This window comes from Ischnura elegans, chromosome 9 (genome assembly GCF_921293095.1).
Source record: "Ischnura elegans chromosome 9, ioIscEleg1.1, whole genome shotgun sequence".
Lineage (NCBI taxonomy): Eukaryota > Metazoa > Arthropoda > Insecta > Odonata > Coenagrionidae > Ischnura > Ischnura elegans.
In genome coordinates, this window is record NC_060254.1 from 55449745 (window position 1) to 55469382 (window position 19638).

Here is a 19638-nt window from a genome sequence, read left to right on the forward strand (position 1 = left end):
TTATACTTCATAGTTCTGCCAAAAAAATGAAAAGAAAATCGAATGGGCCCCTTATACAGATAAACCCATATTTTTTTAATGATAGGGTGATTAAAGGGAGGTACTGCACACTTTGAAGTTTAACTACAGGCGAGCCATCATTATTCCTCTCCCTCATCGTTCATTTCATTATTGCTCTATTACATGTCTCTCCTCGCAGCCATCCAAACACTACCCTACTCTTTTTTTTGCCCCCCCAGGGGACAGAGCCAAAGGTATCCTCCGAAGTGGGCGTCAGTTCTGAGATGTGAGTTGACTCGAAATGAGAGAAAGGCTGCATTAAGAACATTCATTTTTTCGTAACGTATCATTCCGTAGTACCAGGGCCAGATTTAACCAAAGTTACACTGTCGGCACCTCTCCATTGAGCGCCCCCCCTCATTTGAGCCCCACCCCCTCCCCGAGTTTTATGATAAAGCATAGCCACTCGCATAAGGTAACAGAAGCGCGCCCCTTGGACTGCACGGCACGTGCCTATTTTGCCTTACGGTAAATCCGGCCCTGCCTAGTATCAAATTTTTTTTATGATTGGGCTCGTTTTTCATTATTATTATTATTATTATTATTTTGCTATCGCGATAGAGTTGGGAAACATGGAGGCCCGTATTTTCCCGCCCCATCGCCTACATCTCGATATATTCCTGATGAGAAAATGGACGGCCGTAACCCTTTCGCAGATAAGTTTATGAGTCACGAACTCACGCTGATCATTTCTCCGCTACCCCTTGGCCTTGTGCATGGCTGGCGTGTGGTTCTTCGCTGATTTCGCTCTCTTGAGAGACTAAGGTGTTCTCTGGACAATTAAACGGCCTGAGCAACAAGTGATAAAATGGGACAACCTCCGCGTTTGCTGATTTTACACGTACGAGAAAATTGGTGTGTGGAAGTGTTTTTGTGACTTTTTGAATTCCTTTGTTGAATTAAGAATTTTGGGTTGATTGATCGACACGACTTCCTATTAGTGATCTTCTGAAGAGCACTATCGAAGATCTTTCATCGCAATTTAAAGAGTCGTGACGCCGTGGTTATAGTTCTGCTTAATTCCGCTAGGTAGCGCCCACTGTCTCCCGCCTTCTCTTCCGATAAAACCTGTCTGCCTCGGCGGGAGTGAGTCACGATGTGTGCATCACGGCGGAGAGGGAAATCCTCACGGGGGATGGGGAGGCGAGGGGAAGTGATCACTGGAAGCAGCCGTGAATGAAAGCGACGGGAAACACGGGCAGTTAATGACTCGATCCACGCCGAGTCGGTTAGTCGTGAAATCCGGCCGTCTTGCGTTCTCTCCGTTGTCACAACAAACGCGGGCGGATGAGCGGTTTATACTATCGGATGACGACAGAACCATAATCTGACCATTCCGGTAAATTGGCGCGCTTTTTTGCTGGAAATCCGGTAGTGTCTGCGTCCAGTGGAAAAAACCTCCCCCATTCTACACAGTCACTCTTTGATCTCACTCCCGCGCTAAAGTAGGAGTGTGCCTTACGCCTCGCTTTTGTTCGACGATTCGAGGGAATTTTTCAGTGTGTTTCGTTGTTTGAATCGCGGTAGCCATGGAGCAGATGAGCCTGGCCAACGAAGACTTCAGTCGTGGTGGTCACACCGGCAAGTTGTACGTGTTCCCTGTGGTGAACGGATCCTCGCTATCAATGTTCCCGTGGAAGTATGTGGACGACGCGGAGGACAACCAGACGAGCCTACAGACGCTCGAGAAGGGATATGAGCAGTTCGTGGCCGACGTTTGGGTTGGGATCGTACTCACCTTGATGGTCCTGAGTTGCCTGTGCTGCATATGCTCATGTCTGCTTTACCATAGACTGCTGGAGTGGAAGAGAAAAGGTAATGCCAAACAATATTTTATTATGCTAGGTATTCTTAATTGAAGCAATACCCTACGAGATGCCTCTTCGATAGACCGGTAACGATTAAACTCCTCAACAAAATTTACATCAATTTAAAAACTAGTGTTTTTTTAACTAAGAAAACACTTTTTAAAAGTCTCCTATTACAGATCCAATCTTTTGAACAAGTGACGAAGTTAAGTGTTTGCAGCGAAATCATTAACGTTTCGTGATATCCTACTTAGTGCAATGAGTTATCAGCTCAAAATCGGGGGGATATATTCTGAAACCGGGGTTTCTTAGTTCCATTCCATCGCGAACGATGAAAAGGTCGATCTCTATAAACCGTATTTAAACCGGGTCACTTATGTGTATGCATAATCTTCAATAACGTTACGGGGAGATTTGTTTAAAAAATTGATATTGTGAGGCCCTAGGTAATGCAATGCACTGGCCGATGAACAAAGGGAAAATTGATTTGAAAATTTAGAGGTTCAAAAATTCATTTCTCCCTTGAACAGTGAAAGACCACAGCATAAATCACCGCGGCTGAAAACCCGGTCTTTTTAAGGTAATACGGTTATTTCGCTCTTTTCTAGCGATATTGTGAAATCTTCCTCGCAGTATTAGGTCGGTCGAAACATTGCAGAACCACAAATGTAACTTCTTTATCTTATAAGATAGCATTGTCTGGTGTATATGTTTAGTCAGTTTAAATAGAACTTTATTTAACTTTTTATGTGACTTGATTATTTTTTTATTACGATAAAAGTAAAGGTAGATCAATATATCTTTTGCGACCCCCGAGTGTCTTTCATTATCCACCACTGGCTGATCCTGACGTACGTACTCCAGCTCGTAGATTTAACCTGCATAGTGAGGGTCCCACATCGCTGCCATCATTCGCCAAGCGGGAGGAAATTAGCCTGTTTAATCTCTTTTCGCTATGGAAATTCAATTGATTAATTTCACTCATCCTACTTTGTGATTTGCCCAACCACTTATCTCTTGGATGGGGAAAACAGGGAATTCTCCCTCCGCTCGTGTTCCGGGAGTGGGTTTTTCGAATTATTTCCCCGTAAATTCGATAGATTTTTGCTGTAGAGCTGTTCATTTTTTTCCAATGCCTCTTACGCACATTTAATAAATACAATTTATTTGACTATGATTAAAAGCCTCAAAAGCAGTACGCATCCGGCTTCCCAACAATTATCAACTGCATGATCACAAACACTTGCCGTGGATAGGGGTAACATACTTAGGCGGGTGTTGAACGCTGGTCCTTTGGTGTAGCAGGCATGGACTTAAACCCCCTACCACCGAGCCAGTAAAAGCGTAAAAATAACGATTGGTGAAAAAACACTTTTTTGTTTTGACGATAAAATATCTTTAAAAAATGTACTTCCGAGATTAAAAAAAAACTGTATTGTACTCAATTGTGTGTGTGCCATGGTAAGAGTATACTATTTTCGGAAATTGTTTAAAGGCTCAAGGTATTGATTTTAACCTGCTCTTCCCTTCCTCGTTGTCGAATTGGGCGCTGTGCAGACGCCCGCAAGCGATTGTTTACGCGACTACGCTCTTCCGCTTTTAGGGGTAGCATACCTAGGCGGGTCTCGAACGTGGGTCCTTCGGTGTAGTAGGCAGGGACTTCAACCCCCTGCCACCGAGCCAGTATAAGCGTAAAAATATCGATTGGTGAAAAAAAAACTTTTTTAGTTTTTTTTCCGATATAACATCGTAATAAAATACACTTCCGAGACGTAAAAAAACGGTATCGTACTCAATTTTGTGTGTGCCATCGGTAGTGAATACTATTTTTGGAAATTATTTCTAGGCCCAATATATCGATTTTAACCTGCTCTAACCTCCCATTCCTCGTTGTCGAATCGGGCGCCGTGCGGACGCCCACAAGCGATTGTTTACGCGACTACGCTCTTCCGCTTATAGTACGACGCGTGAACACACGTGTTACACGAATCCACGAAATTAGAACTTCGCGAGTTCCTTGAACGTTGGTGCATTCGTATGTAGCTTTCGGAAACACTGGAGGTGTACTTAACGACGAAACCAGTTTCTCCTTTCACCTATTGAAAATACATTGTCGATGCCTGTATGATGTGTATTTTGACTCTGATAACAAAACCAGTTTATTTCGAGAAATGAAGGTATTATTATTTTGTGAAAATCTCAAAATCATGATCACAAGACAAAAAGCACTATACTGTAAAACCCATTTCCGACCACTGACTGACTGATTCATACAAATGTTTGGGGTGAACGAGACGAGGTACGACACAAATTTATAGAATCAACCACCTCTAAAATCGTCTGAAACCAGAAAAAAATTGTCGACGCCCTAAATTTTCTATTTTTTACAGTGTTGCCAAATTTATCTATTCCTCCATTTTTCATGTAGTTATTTGGTGGTCAAGAAATCAATGGTTATGAGGAATCGAAACATCGCGGAGAAGCTTGTTAATGGCTCCAAAGTCATTTTGGTAGCCATAAGTCAACACCTTGTAACAGTCAGAAAGGCTGGAAGCCAAGAACTGCTTGGTATTCCTAGGATTCAATTTAAGTAGGTTAGATATCATCATGGGCGGATTTGGGGGTTGAGGGAGAACTTCCTCTACCCCAGAAGCTTAAAGAATAGACAAAAATTTTAATACAGTTTTCATGACTTCCGTTTTCTTTTGTGTGTTAATAAGCCTAACTCATTTAATTTCATAATAATTACTTTCATATTAAAATACAGAAAGTATTTCGTAAAGTAGTTGTTAAATATATTTTTTTAATCTGAAGAATGAGAATGTTTTTTGCCTACCTGACCCTTGTACTCCCCCCCAGAAAAAATTCTGGATCCGCCCGTATATATTTAATTTTTTTCATCTCCCAGTAAAAAGCAAATTTTCGGCCTTTACGCCGGGGAATCAACAAAGAAGGACATTCACAAACGCCCATGCCCTGAAGAAGTGCAAATTACCCAGGCGGGACTCGAACTCGCGACCTTATAGTTTTGTTTACAGGTTTGGCAGACGAGGACTTTACCCCGCCGCCACCGAGGTCGGAAATAAATTTCCTTCGGGCTGGATTAACCTGTAAAAAAAAGTTACTGAAGGATCCTTGCAGCTCTACACTCAGTTATTAGCTAATCTTTTCACTTTTAAGTATTTCATCTCTTTCTCGACCGTGATTACCTGTTCCCCAATGGCGTAACATGGAATATGTGTTGGGTCAAGGGTCAAGGCAATCGTTTTTTCTTCGCTTATACCTCCTCATGGTGCCGAAGGATTGAAGAGCGGAAAGAATACGTCTCTTTATTTCCAAAATCCCATCACAAACGAAAGTAAACGGAAATTGGTGTACCAGACCGCTGTTCCAGATTTTTGGATTGCCAGCGTGATGCTATTATAATCATCGTTTATGCAAGTTTTCTCATGGCAAGGAATGCATACGAGTCTCTGTCTAATTATTTTTAACTTATGTGCAGAAATACCTCAAGATCAGCGAAATATCACACGTGTTGAATGTGTTCACCCCAATTCACTTTAGTGTGAAAAACTATGGCAGTAAAGATGTTAATAATTAATTTGCTTAATGCTAGCTGTGCCACCAAGGTTTCTTAAGGCTTTTGATAATGTACTCTACGTGCATGATTTACATTTCAGACATCCTAGTTTGCTTTGGGGAATTTATAACGTTTAACGTGAAAGGTTCCACAGTGCATGCCTGTTTGGCAGCGAAAGATTTTTAATGTTTCTTGTACACTCATGAATCATTTACAGGGTTGGAATTCGAATGGACAGTTGGAATCTCACCTTGCTATTAATTTCCTTTCGGAATGATATTATTTATTTCTTCAAAGATGCAAAGGTCTTTTATTAAGAGTGGGCGTCATTTTCTCTCGACAGGCCAAACTTTGTCTACTTGAATCATTCTTCGCAGTTAAAATTCAATAGTAAGATGTAAAGGATATGGACTTTTCAATCCTAAGGGTTTTTTTTAATTCAATACTAGTTTCAGCTATGTAAGGCGTTTGTAGCGCAATTTATACGTAACGAATCTGATTTGGCTTGAGTCGCAGCGTTTATTGACTAATTTCAAATTTTGTTACGGTAACATGTCTACGTTTTAGTTTATTCGTGTCCTTTTTGGTGTTAATAACTTTTTATCAGCTTTTTGTAAATCATAACTTACGCTATAATCTTGAAATTTTCAGAATTTATACGGCTGACCTTTGTTCACATTTTTTTGGTTGTAAAATAACAATATTGCATCTGAGAAAATACTGGCACAAAATTTTCAAAGTCAAGATATATATATATTGACTGAGGTCTACGTGTAATACGTCAAAATGCTTCCCCTTCCTTTAAATAGCAGGCAAACCTCCAACGCCACTGACAAAACTGCTTCGCTCCAAATTCAGCAATCAAGATGACGGCAAGTAAAGACGAACTCGCGTCACACAACTGAATTCGGTTTTTCCGTATTATCGCTAGGATTCGGTCGGAGGCAGAATCTTAAAATATCAATACCCAGTACACTTCCTTAGAAAGCTATAGATAATGCCTGTATACCTCCCTCCCGACCGGTCGTATTTTAATATTTTTCTGTGTCTTATCACTCATTTAATGCTCACGCTATCACTTCGAAATTGTCGGAGTAGTAATAAGAAGCCTTTTCTAACATTTGAATGCATTTCCAACGCATACAATTATATTTAAAACTGATGAATTCATCGAAATTTTCAGTGTGTACATAGTTAACTATGTTCAACGTTAAGCTTAAGAAGTTATTTGGACCTCCATTCTGTAATCGGCCCTTAAAACTGCTGTTTTATCGTTTTATGCAGCCTTCGGAATGAAAATTTTGGTAACTCCTGGGTGGTTAATCTATATATCCGAATTTGGGCTCAAACTCAGATGAAATCAGAGATTTAGCCAAATGCGAGAATGGTTTGGCAGTTCAATAAGTAACTGCCTTCGGCGCGGAAGTAACGGTTCACTTCCACGAAAATGGTTCATTTCCATCATTATGTCGTTTTTGTCGCCTCGAAGAAATGAACGACTCATTGAACGATTCACATAAGTTCTATCCGAATGTGGTCACTTCAATTCGGAAACACTGAATAATCTCATTTGGTGCTTTCCTGGCGAAGAAATTGCGTGAAGATTTTTCAGGATCGCCACCGGGTCAGTAACTGCATTACTGCCGACGTTTCGATGTCCAACTCGGCCACAGCCCTCAGGGCTATTGAGTAACGAGTGAGACTTTCCTCTCAATTGACAATCAATAGCCCTGAGGACGATGGCCGAGTCGGACATCGAAACATCGGCAGTAATGCTGTTCCTGACTCGGTGGCGATCCCGAGAACTCTTCACGTACAGAATATTCTCTGATCCCTATTGTAATATTCGTGCACGTGCAGTGGCGGATCCAGACAGATCAAAGGGGGTAGGAGGAACTATAGTCCCCCCATACGGTATCCAATTTACGCAAGATAAAATGTAAATTTTGTTCAGTTATCGAGTAACTAGTTATAATGATAAAAATTAACATATTATCCTAGGATAATATCCTCTGGAACATATAAAGTATATATTTACACAATTGGACCCGGTATTATGGCAATAAATTGTAAAGTAAGTATATAAAATGAGAAAAAATACCTTATTGAAAAAATTACAACTACAAAAGAGTAGGTAGGTACAGTATAAAACCATAGTAATCAAGGCGAAACAAAACTTGTCAATTCAGAATTACCTTAAGGATATGTGAACTAGATTTTTAGTCTAGTACATACAACAGTAATGTTAGTCCATTGAAGAATGCACATAAGATAAATATCATCAATTAATGTATCCAGGTACATTTAAAGAAATTATGCCATTCATACACCGACAACAAGTTATATATTTCCCACTTTTATGCGGGCCGAAAAATAAAAAATAATAAAATATTTACCAGTAATTTAATTTCCTCAAAAATTAGGGTATAAATGTGGAAAATAAAAAAATCTTGTTGGGAAAATATCAGTGTAAACTAAATAGAATCTTTCCTTTAGTTTTAAGCAACCAAATTAGTGCGACGACTGATAAATTACGTTGTTTTGTTGAAGAATTGGAGATTCCGTTGAAAAATAGTGCTATGAAGCTAAAAGATGGAGAAAAACATTACCTATGTACTTGAATCTGAATAAAACAACGTAATCTCCTGTTTCAGAAACAAAATGAGTTCCATTACTTATTGAACTCTCATCTTAATATACAGATAAGGGAGAGCCCCCTCGTCAATATCCAGGATCCGCTGCTGTGCGCGTGTCAATCGCTCTCGGCTCGAATTCTCCGGAGTCGCGTCGCTCACCTCGCTCGTGTGCCGCTGAGTCGAGACAGAATTCGCGGTGCATCGCTATCTGGGTTTGTCTGCGTACGTGCTTTCTCTCAACTGGTAGAGGCCAACCCCCTCTCTCCCAGAGAACGAAGGTCGGTCCCGCGCGAAGGAGGACGGGTTCACCCGAGATTGAACGGCCGACCAGGGATTCCCGTCTTCTCTCGCAAAGGCTAACAACCGCCTCTCCTCCGCGGCTATTTCCGCTCCCCGGAAATATTCTCTGGTCGAATACCACCGACCACCATGGAATTCGCGAGCAAAGGGTGTAATTTTGAACCACTTCTACAATCCAGGAACCAATGGCCAAGGCTGTGATACCGACGTGGTGATTGTATATTTTTCCTCAAACCAAATACATTCCCGATTCGTCAAAAACTGCTGAGGGCGTACAGCAAATGCTACACTGATGTAGGAGCCGTTAGAGACTCGGTGGCCGCACGGGCTTAGATTGCTTCAGCAATTGAGAATAGATATTTTAAGAACGACTCGGAGAACATCATATAAGAGCCCCACTACATTTCCAGGTCAGAGAGAAACGATTAATTAAGACAGATATTTTGACGAACGGACTGGAATGGGAATTCGTTTTCCTCGGAAGAAATTGGCGACACTGGCTGCAATTGTGGTATTATCTTCTTATGGCCAAATAATGTATGCTGTAGCTAACATCAGCTGGCTATAGGGTGGTAATTGATAGAACCATGGTAGCAAGAGTCGCTTATTTCTTCACTGAATCGCATTAGCATTCGTTAATAATACATAATCATAGTTAACGCCGACTTATTAACAGCAAAAAAAATTTTCGGACAAGAGCGACCTTTTAAAAAAATTATATTCATTAAATTAGATTATGTGTTCAGAACTGAAAAAAAAACAATCGATTAATCGTGAACCATCGCCTTTATGCTTTATATCGAAGGTTGCTCTTCGGCGTTTTTGGCTTTACTCCGTCGCTTTTTTATGATATTGGGTGTTAATTTCATTTTTGCGTTTTCTTTTTAGATAAAATAAATAGGAAAAATGAAATAAAATTGTTCGAGAAGTTTTGAATGAAGAATTACAGTTTGGCACTACTGTGCCGATGGAAATAGCAAAGAACTACTGCAGGACTGATTTAATTTGCCACGAAACGTTGGTGAGGGCTACAAAAAAGCAATGTGGATGCTGGGTGCGCACTGATTTCAAATTGATTCTTTCGCTACACGTGGGTTCATTTTTTCTCAAAAACATCCGTTCCTTTCCCTATGTACATTCATTTTCAAATTGGCTCTTTTGCCAATTTAATTTTTTTGTCATTTATGCTATAGTTTGAATAATGAAGAGACTCAACTTCTTTTGTTTTTCAATACGCCGCGCCGCCTACTTCACGAGCTGTTGGCGACGATAAATCGACGGTCTTATCCCTTTCATAGATAAGTTGATGACGTCACGTTCTCATGTCGAGCGAGTTACTACTTCACCTCTACTCCCCGGTCATTTGCTTGTGCCTAACGTGGTTAGTTCTTGTTTTAAACCTTGCGAGATATTCCTTCCGCCAAATGCAAGGGCTCCCACAACGTTTATATGAACAAGAACTCATGACGTCACAAACTCAAGAAAAGTGGTCGGAAACTTCAGCGTTTGCTCATTTTTAACTTTTTAGGGAATGGCTAAATGGTAAAGAATTTGTCTTCATTTTGAATATATTTTCCTTCCATGTACCGAATCCTGTAACTGAATTGCCATTTCGGGTCAGAGTGAACGACCCTATTCTATTCTTGGTTGCCTCGCAGCGTGTTAACTGAAAATGAAAACAGTATATAAATATGATGGCAACACAATGCATAAGATCACCGCACAGTAACTGGCTTTCCATGAATGTGGCTATAGAGCTTTAGTCTATTTCCGCATCCAGGAAGTGTATTCGGGCAGTGCCAATGGGATTCAATCAATTTTCGGGATGCGGGTATTTTCCCAAGCGATAGCCGAAGGTTTGACTAGATATTGCCACCAGGAACCACGGGTGAAGGCCATTATCTGGCATTTTGGCGTGTTATTTTTTTCTTCTTTCGCTGAAACGAGTTTTCGGCCGCTGAAAAAATAATTGCTGTATCGCAAACATTTTCCGAAATTCTGCCAAATATACCTAACCTTTGTGAGAAATGTTTCGTTGTCACAATCCGTCTTGACGCCTTGAGTGAAGAGAAATTAATTTTAGCATCCCTAAAGTAATTTGGCTTCCGTTAAGAGTGAGTTCAAGATTATCGTGGGGGTTGTATAATAATATTTGAATCTTTTTGTCGCCATCTCGTGGCATTGTGGTCACTCGTGAATTTTGAAGGCGACCATTTGAATGCATTATTTCGACCAATTTCATGGTGAATTTCAATTGATCTAAAAACGATCAATCCTTGAGATTAGTTTATATGAGAGCTTTCAGCAAGTATCAGCAATACGATTGCGCAATGTCACCTATTTTGAGACTAATTGTTTCAGACAACCCTAATCGCACATTTTCGTCCAACTTTAATAATTTAATTTCCTTAAAAATTCAGAGTATTTAAAAAATATCGAATAGGTTGGATACCCAGGAAAAATCGTTATCATGGTAACTTCAAAGTGCACCCAAAAAAATGTTTGCGTTGCCATAGTTCAGTAACTAAGGAGATGCGACCCTATGCATATAGGATAGAAAATGCTTAAAACTGTCTCCCCTGCCACCTCCTGAAGTATTGCAGATTCCTCGTGAAACACCCTGTATTTTTTTTCTATGGGGACTACCGCGATCTAATTATTCTCAGTATTTGCAAATGACAATTGACAAAAAATCGCTTCGCTCTGCCATCAGCGACACGGGTGGTAACTTTTGTAACCTCATTTTAATGTTCGGCGGGTGGCAGCTCCTCTAGTGGCCGACAGGAGAATCCTCATTTAGCTGAAGACGTATTCGTTTTAAACTTCTTGTGATATTTTCCCGTCTTTACTGTGCCGAGAAGCCCCTCAGTTCTTCGGAAGTTCTGCATCATCATTTCGCTCCATATATCCCTTCAATTGTTTCCGATTGGGCCGATGGTGCGTTTCACGAACGGAAATCCCGTCTCGGCAAAAATGTCACTTCCTGGAAGCGATCGTCTTCTCTCGCTCGACCGGCAGCTGTTCTGCTGCGGCGTCGAAGTGTGGCTATAGTCTTGCGCTTCGAATTTTCCGCAACGAATTGTGCTTACCACGGCCTTTGCTATACTGTGGGGCAACCCGCTGTTTCCAGGAGGCACTTCGTCGAAATACCAAATTCACCCGATCCGGTTGTCCATTGTGTGGTGGATGTTTCTGCCGAATTTAAGTCATCGAAATTACTTAGCCTAGCAAGAATTTCGCTGGCCACCGTCCCGTTTACTATGAAATCCTATTACAAATGCGTACAGGGGCGGATCCAGGATTTTTTCTGGAGGGGGCACAATGGTCAAACGGGTCTTCTCTTATTTGAGATTAAAAACAAAATACAACTATTAATGTAGGAAATATCTCTTTATTTTGATGTGAAAGTTATTAATAATAAATTGAATGATAGAGGCTCCGTAATACTTAAAATAAAACGAACGTAATTACAACCGTGTTGAAAATCTTGTCTATTTTTTAAGCGTATAGGTGGGCATGCGCCCCCGTCGTGCCCCCCCCCCCTCCTCCCCTTATATCCAACTACGTATGCGTACATACAAGGTGGCGAGCAGCCTTAATGTGGGGGCAGGGGGTGTTAGGATATCAACCGTGAGTAAAAAAGAAAAGGTGTGCGTTGGCGATATTTCACTGCTGAGTCACACCAAGCTTTTATTAAACTTCTTCATTATTCCTGCTTCATCTCTATTCATCTTAGAGAAGAGTAGCTGCCTTTTTGGCACGAATGCCGTCTTAGCTGGGTGCCAGAAGGTTATGTCTGCTGTGTTTGCAAAAAAACTTCATCCCGAACTCATGCTAAGAGGAATTTTGCAGTTGTCGACATTAGGCTTCAGTTTTTTTGGAAAGAATATTTAATAATCATAACCTATGGACCAAGTCACAGTCTAGTAGGAGTTGTATCGGCACACTGATTAAAGAATTCCTTGAGATTACTGTAAATCATCGTTCTTAGGAAGTCAATATATGTTATAAAATATGTTGCTAGCAATTTGCCAGTTTCTCGTTCCTTTTATGTTCCCCATGCAAGCTCTCTTCGATGAAATGAAATCGAAATCCTCCTTACTTTCAAATGTTTAGAATTACGAATAGCATCAGAATGGCGTCACAAAAACTGGTTTGCCCCTATGAGTCGGGGAAGTAGGCCAAATACTTCCCTGCATGCGATGACCGTGGAGTGGTCAGATGGTGCGATCGAAAGTTGGGAAAAAAAAACTCGTCAGATAGGAAATGAGAATCAGGAAAGTGAAGGAATTGACAACTTTTTCATAATTATTCCCCCCCCCCTCCCACATATCATGAGAGCATCCATATCACTCCGGTTATGTTTCAAGGGCAACAAGGTTTTTAATTCTTAACACGTGAGAGACAGCTTTTCGAGGCGGTCACACTTTTCCTTTGTTGCATATTTTCGCTCGCTAAAAATTTCAATTCATTACTACACTAAGGCATTAATGTGTAATTAATTTAGTAATTTAGTCTCGAGGGTGATACAGGATATGAAAATGAAACGCTATGAATTTTACTCTTAAATGGAAGATTTGTGGTAATTTCTTTGTTGTTTAATAATAATAATAATAATAAATAGTAATAAAAACTATCTGGAAACAGGACGTGGTCACCATCATCCCCATAGTAATATCATCAACAGGAATAATACCTTCATCACTAAATTTTGGAATTGAACAATTAAAAATTAAAAGAAACACAATATATAACATTCAAAAATCTGTAATACTGGATACATGTAGAACAGTTAGATTGTTTTTAAATGAATTGTAACTTGAGGCAGCGTCTTGGCAAGGCCCGACGCTGGCAGACCTCCAAGTAAATCTTGTGGAATAAAGAATATAATAATAATAATAATAAATAGACTTTATTGGACTAGACTGGGACTAGAAATCTTCCATCCAATCCCAAAATATGCTCATGGTATATCTCCATTTGTTAACGATTTCAATTGGTTACTATACTAAGACATGAAACTGATTGCTGCGCTGTAAACTTTTCATAAACAATGTTCAAATCGGGTGTAATAATCTGATAATAACAAATTATATTATTCTTATTACGTTCGCTGCAACTGCCTGTCATATTAGTATGTTCAGCGTATGCGGTTCATCACGTGTATCTTTTAGTTTTAGTTAGGTATATCACGTATTGGACCGATGTATCCACATTTCAGAAATTATAATCTATCAAAATTCGGCCTGATGCATTCATTCCCGCCCTCTGTGAGCGAGGAAGAACGGCGAAAATCAATCATTGTAGTAGAGTGAACCTCTTATTAATATTCTGAGTGTCACCTCAAGTGCGTTTGGCAGGGAGAACCTTATCACCAGAATTCAGCGTGCAGTAAAGGTTACATAAGCGCACTACACGGTTATCAAAAGAAATATAAAACTACAAATAACACACACAGCATCTCATCGCAGGATTTTCATTAAAAATATATTACGATCTAATTCATTTGTTATTTTTATTAAAGCCTTTATATCAACTCACCAACCTGTCTGTTTGTTTGTCTGTTTGTCTGGTACAAATCTTGTAACTGAAATTTGACTCACTTCCTGTGAAGCAAAAACGCTGAAATTTTGCACACTTCTTCATTTCCGATGACAATCCATGAAAATATAACTTTTTCTCTCCAACCCCCCTTTAACCACCCCCCTTTAACCACCCCCCAGTCAACCTATAGCCCCCCAAAACATGTTTTTGATCTAAGAAGTTCCAAATGGTCGATTTCCGTGTTTCGTGGCATTTTTAACTAAGGGGTAGGCATTTAAAAGCATAGGGGTGGTATTTTGAAACATAGGGGGCTTACCATTCACTGAAAATTTAATAAATATAGTGACTTTTTTAATACGTCACTTTTGGTTTTTCGGGGTCACTGAGTTTTTTTGCTTTGTGTCATATATAAACGTTGCTCATCCCCTGTAATCTAAATATAAAGGCTGGTTTTTAAAAAAAAATTTTTTATAAGAGCTTATTTTCATTTCTCATAACGCACAATACTGAATTTAGATGTTTCATTGTTGGTCTCAGATTCAGGCTTCTGCGCAGTAACTAAGGACCGCTCTTGTTTATATTTATTTACTCTGCGGACTTAAACGACCACGTTCACGTGTCAGCCAGTGTGAGTGCTTAGAAAGCCTTATGTTTTTGTCTGTGCAACTCCCCTGAATCCCACCGCTTACTTTTTTTTAGTTGTGCGTCGTGGAAGTATGGTTAGTCTGGTTTTTGCCAGCGCGCGTGCTACGCGAACGTGTAACGAGCGCGTTGACAGAGCATACACGGCATCATCCAAAATAATATATTTAGAAAACGCGCTTGTTGAGAGTCACGTCCAGGAACGTAGATCATGAACACGGCCTTAATGGTAATAATTGGAGAAGGCTTTAGTATTTTAACGTGGAGTCAGCAGATGCCTGTTAAACGATGCGCATTTCCTAGTTCGCCATATTGTTCTACCGCTTTTTTGTTTTTCATGTGAGCGCGCCTGTTAAATATATCGTAAGTTTCGCTGCATGCTGAGGCGTGTGGCTGCCGAAATATTGAGAAGGCACATATGAGTTTTCGTTAATGTATTTAGCGTAGTGGCGTATATATTTCAGGTTTACCCATAATAGAACAATATGGCGGAAGGGCTGAAATCCCTTGCCCCCTGGCTTTTCCTGCCGAAGGCAGGAGATATAAATTTGGAATAGCCAAGTCCCTTTTCAGGATCCTCAAAGGTTTAGATCATTTTACATGTTAGCAGATACACTTCTTTGTTTACTTTACCATGGAAGTAGCTAGTCCTGGCATCAACTCCGGCACTGACATCACATTGTTAACATTTTCACCTTAGTAGCCATCCATGAAATGGCTTTTAGCACATTTTTCAGGGTTGCACATGCGCAGTCGGCGAAAATGGCTGACGGCTAGCAGACATCGGACGTGTGATGTTAGCGGTCGAGGATGCTCCATTTAATTTGGCTATTTCTTGATGATGTCTTAAAAAACGACGAGGTGGTTTTCCGGCGAATGATGTTCGGGAACTGCTCTTCGGCCAATGATTCCGAAGTGTCGGCTCCCATCGGCTCGGGCATCTTCTTCGGGGAAGTGAGCGCGATTCTGTTGTTTTCACTCAGAATGACGGGCATCATAATCAATTCCCTGAAGACGTGCCCGGGAACCGACATTTTCAGTAGACTCTCGTATGCTCTATAAATCCGTTTCGGAGGACCGATCGTAAAGCGAATTCCATCGAATTGTGAATCGACATCATTTCCGGAAAAAGATTCAATTTTAAAACCAGCGGCTCGTGAAAATTTTTTTACGTTGAAAAATGTTTTTCGTTTTCAAATGAGGCGTATAATTGCATACTTGGCGGCACATTGTGGGAGTGAAACCAAAATCGGCGATATTTGAAAATTTGAAAAAATATGGATATGCTTGGAAGGGTAAGGTATAGATTAGGATTGTTAGGATGATAGGGGGTCGTATTGTGAATTGAAGAGGGAACTCCAGCATGGGAGGGGAGACGGGCCGGGCTCATCGGAAAAATACTCCATCTAAACCTACCTTGATCGATAGAATAATAAGGAAATAGAATCGGTCGACCGGGAGAGATGCGTGCTCTAAACTAAAACAAGATCCGTTGGAATCTCCTTTCGTAGGAAAGGTACAAAAATGGAGGCCGTTGAGTACGACCGCAGTGAGCACGAATATTGCCATAGACGATTCCGCTAAATTTGCTGTCACACGCGCCTCATTTAAATGAGTTTGCAAAAGTTGCCACTCTCGTCGCTAAAGTTAAAGCGATCTGAATTTCACAGGGAAATTAGCTATGCTTTGAGCCGTTATATAATGTAACTTGCTTTCTCGTGTTGAGGGAGGATTTTGCCCCCCAGGCTTCCTCCAAACCTTTGGCCCTTGCTGGTCACTCTCCCATATCTTATAATTTTTAATGACGCAACACCGAATCTCCTTCCGTTGTTAAGATAATAATTCGATAAATAGTGACATTGCGCGAATTGGCCATCATTAAACGTGCTCCGATCGGTCTGAAAATTATCGTCTTGGCGTTTAATGTGGTTTAGTTTCCAAAAAATGGCATTTTTGAAAAATCGATTTCCTGATCCCTAAATATCCCCAAAAAGCATGTGCATTGAGGATGTTAGCAACACTGTAAAAAATAGAAAATATAGTATTTCGGCAATGTTTCCTTGGGGTTTCAGACGATTTTAGCTGGAATCGATTCTATGATTTTTTGTCGTATCTCGTCTCATTCACCCTAAACATATTTATGAATCAGTCAGTCAGTGGTCGGAAGTAGGTTTTATAGCATATAATTTACAGTATACAGATACAGGTTGGAAGAAATTATGCCTCGAAACTTAAATTCAGGATAGCTGATGCCAGTAGAGACGAAAAGTACAATGATGTTTCGGTCGTTAAGAAACAATTTTTAAACTACCGAAGCTTTGAGGCAAGTGCTCCGATTGACCACGAGTTTGCCGTTGCCGGATGCCTTGGATGCATGGCGATCTCCATCAGGCAAAGCGTACGAATTCATGAGTTGTCCACGGCATCCGGCAATAGGGAAAACTCATGGTCAATCAGAGCGCTTGTCTTGATATCATTAGTGATTTTCGTTTCCAGGGCAAACTCGCGGTAAATCGAAGCGCTTGGCACGAAGTTTCCGTTGTTTAAAAATGGTGCGTTTTCTACCCAAACGTCATGAGTAATTTTGGCTCCTACTGACATCAGCTATCCAGGGTTAAATTTCGTGACGCAATTTTTCTCCATCCTGTACATATTTATGGAATTCATAGCTTCTTATCACCATTCCTCGCGAGCGCAAGTACTCTACCACAAATATTGAAAATAAAGGTATCGCTCTGCGCTCATAGTCGGGCAACGGACATTTTAAATAACCGATTAAAATTCAACCGAAGTGGCAGCATAAATATGGCTTCTACAGGACGGAATAGGACCTCCTCCAGTCCCCTTCATGGTTTCTCGTCTGTGAAGTTTTCTTTTTTTTTATAATGTATCGTGTTATCGGCTCACGCTCCTTTGGGCCTATAACCTGGAATGCCCTCTATAGTCAGTCTCCGAACTTGGACGTCCTTGGCGGAAAACGACATTTTCGGATGACTGGGTGGCTTCCCATTTGAGGCGACTGGTTACGGCAATTCTAACTGCGCCCACGGCACAGTACAGTTGCACCCGGACACCTGCCGTCCAGAAAGGGAAGTTGAAAGAAAGTGGAATTTATTCGTGAAAGGAATGGAACTACGTGAATTATCCCATGCTTTTATGTTCCTCTCGGCGTTTCCGAGTAACTAGACCGGAATTGTCGCACCTTTCTGTGATATAATGAATGTGAAATTTCCCGCTACCGTGCGAGCCACATCTAGGGTGTGCGGCAGAGGTTGATAATTTTTTCCACCAACTTGCACTCTGCTGCGTGTAGGTGCTGCCGTAATTGAACTTGCAACTACGTGACTGCAGTTAGTTCTCACCGAGGAATGCATAAGAAATAAGGCGCTTGTGACACAATTTTAGGTGCCATCACAGATTATCAATCATAATGTTGGTGATTGATTTTTAGTTATGTCCATAAATGGGGAAGGACATCTACATCGTACTTTGTGAGGCACCTCAAGGGTGTTTGGCGGGCGGTGCTTTGTTATACGCCATATGCCCACATGTTTCATTGTTTGAGGTGCTACCACAATGATACGAGAATGTAAATGGTAGGGCTGCGAAAAAAAGCTATCCCTCCCAAAATAAGAACATGCAAAAAATAGGTTGACCAGCTAACACTTCTGAGCATCCAAATAGGTAATATATATTATGTGTAATCCCCTCTGTCTTTTAATGAATTTCCTTTATTGGCTGCGCCTTGTCTAATTTTCCGTAGTACGCACGTTCTCGTCTTCTCCGACGACTTCAAAATATATTCTGTCTTTGCCAACGTACATGAAAGCAAATTTTACCTCGAAACACGTTTCTTAAATCCAGTGCACGTATGAGACGAAGATCAATGCGATTGTTATTTTTGTGCCAATCTGAGTCTTCAATTTTGCATTCAGTATTCCTTTCTCAACCTTAATGGCCATATCATTAGACATGATGGCCTGATGAAGAAAATCGCCAAGGGAAGCTAATATGGTAAAAACGGAAAAGGAAGACCTCGAACAAAATATATGGAACAGCTGAAGAAGGATGCGAAATAGAATAGAAATGAAAATAAAATTTATTATTCCGGTACAAATGTGTCCCTAAGGGGCATACATGATTACAAATAGAAGAGTCAAAAATATTACAAACAATGTGTAGATTTACCTTAAATATCGATGTCACGCGACTTAATATATGACAAAATAGAATAAAAAATACGTATGCATATATATTTAGATTTATCAGCAAGACTAACGTATGAATACTCATAAAAGCATGTGGTTTTGTTAACTTTAGCACAATATTCAGCTAACTTACAATATTTAATTCACATGCAGCAATATTTCATAGTATACGAAGAGAAGAAATACGTAAGTGAGTAAATATTAGCTGATAGGAGAATTGAATTGAGAGCTGCGTCAAATCATTCTTAGGATTGTTGAACAGTGATGATGATTCTGTTCTCGGCGAGTAATGCGGTTTCGTATCGCAAGACGGTGCGACGTGGCCACTTTTCTTTTCTTCAGCTTACGGTGCAGTCTGGATCTCGAAGAGAATGCTTTGTAAGGAGGAAAGCAAACGGGAAGTTACGCGTCCAGTGAAGAATTTGCTGAGTGCGGTGAACGCCTCATTCAGCATCATTTTAAAAATATGTGTGTTCCTAAGTTTAATTTCCGTGACTCCGCAGCAGAGATTTTGGGTCACTTTACTGTTGGCACTCAAGAATATTGAAAGCGATTCCGTATGATCAACGGTATTTCAATGGTTCAGCGAAAATAATAATGGTGACGTTCAACTATCATAAATTGCGCACTTGGCAGGTCTGCGCCAAATATAAGTATATGATCGCCACAGCGCTCAGCCGTTAATAATCTTCGCGATATTTTAAAATTCATCGGTGGCGATATTTGGATGTGATGATGATAGATGTATCATCCTCTACCTATCAGGGGCGCAGCTAGGAATCAAGGCTAGGGGGGGTCTAGGGTAACTAATACTTATGGGTGAAGGGGTATTGCATATCCGCCAGGGTAAGCAGGAGTTG

The 19638-nt window shown here is 40.6% G+C and overlaps 1 protein-coding gene across 1 annotated transcript in view; it reads left to right on the top strand.

Moving 5' to 3' along the window:
• The first annotated feature begins 1240 nt into the window (after positions 1 to 1240).
• LOC124165631 (protein commissureless 2 homolog) overlaps positions 1241 to 19638 on the top strand; it is a 69740-nt gene continuing 51342 nt past the window's right edge. The window contains exon 1 of the mRNA XM_046543102.1: positions 1241 to 1875. Coding sequence (XP_046399058.1) covers positions 1590 to 1875 — 286 coding nt within the window. The 5' untranslated portion in view covers positions 1241 to 1589. The remainder of the gene's footprint in view (positions 1876 to 19638) is intronic.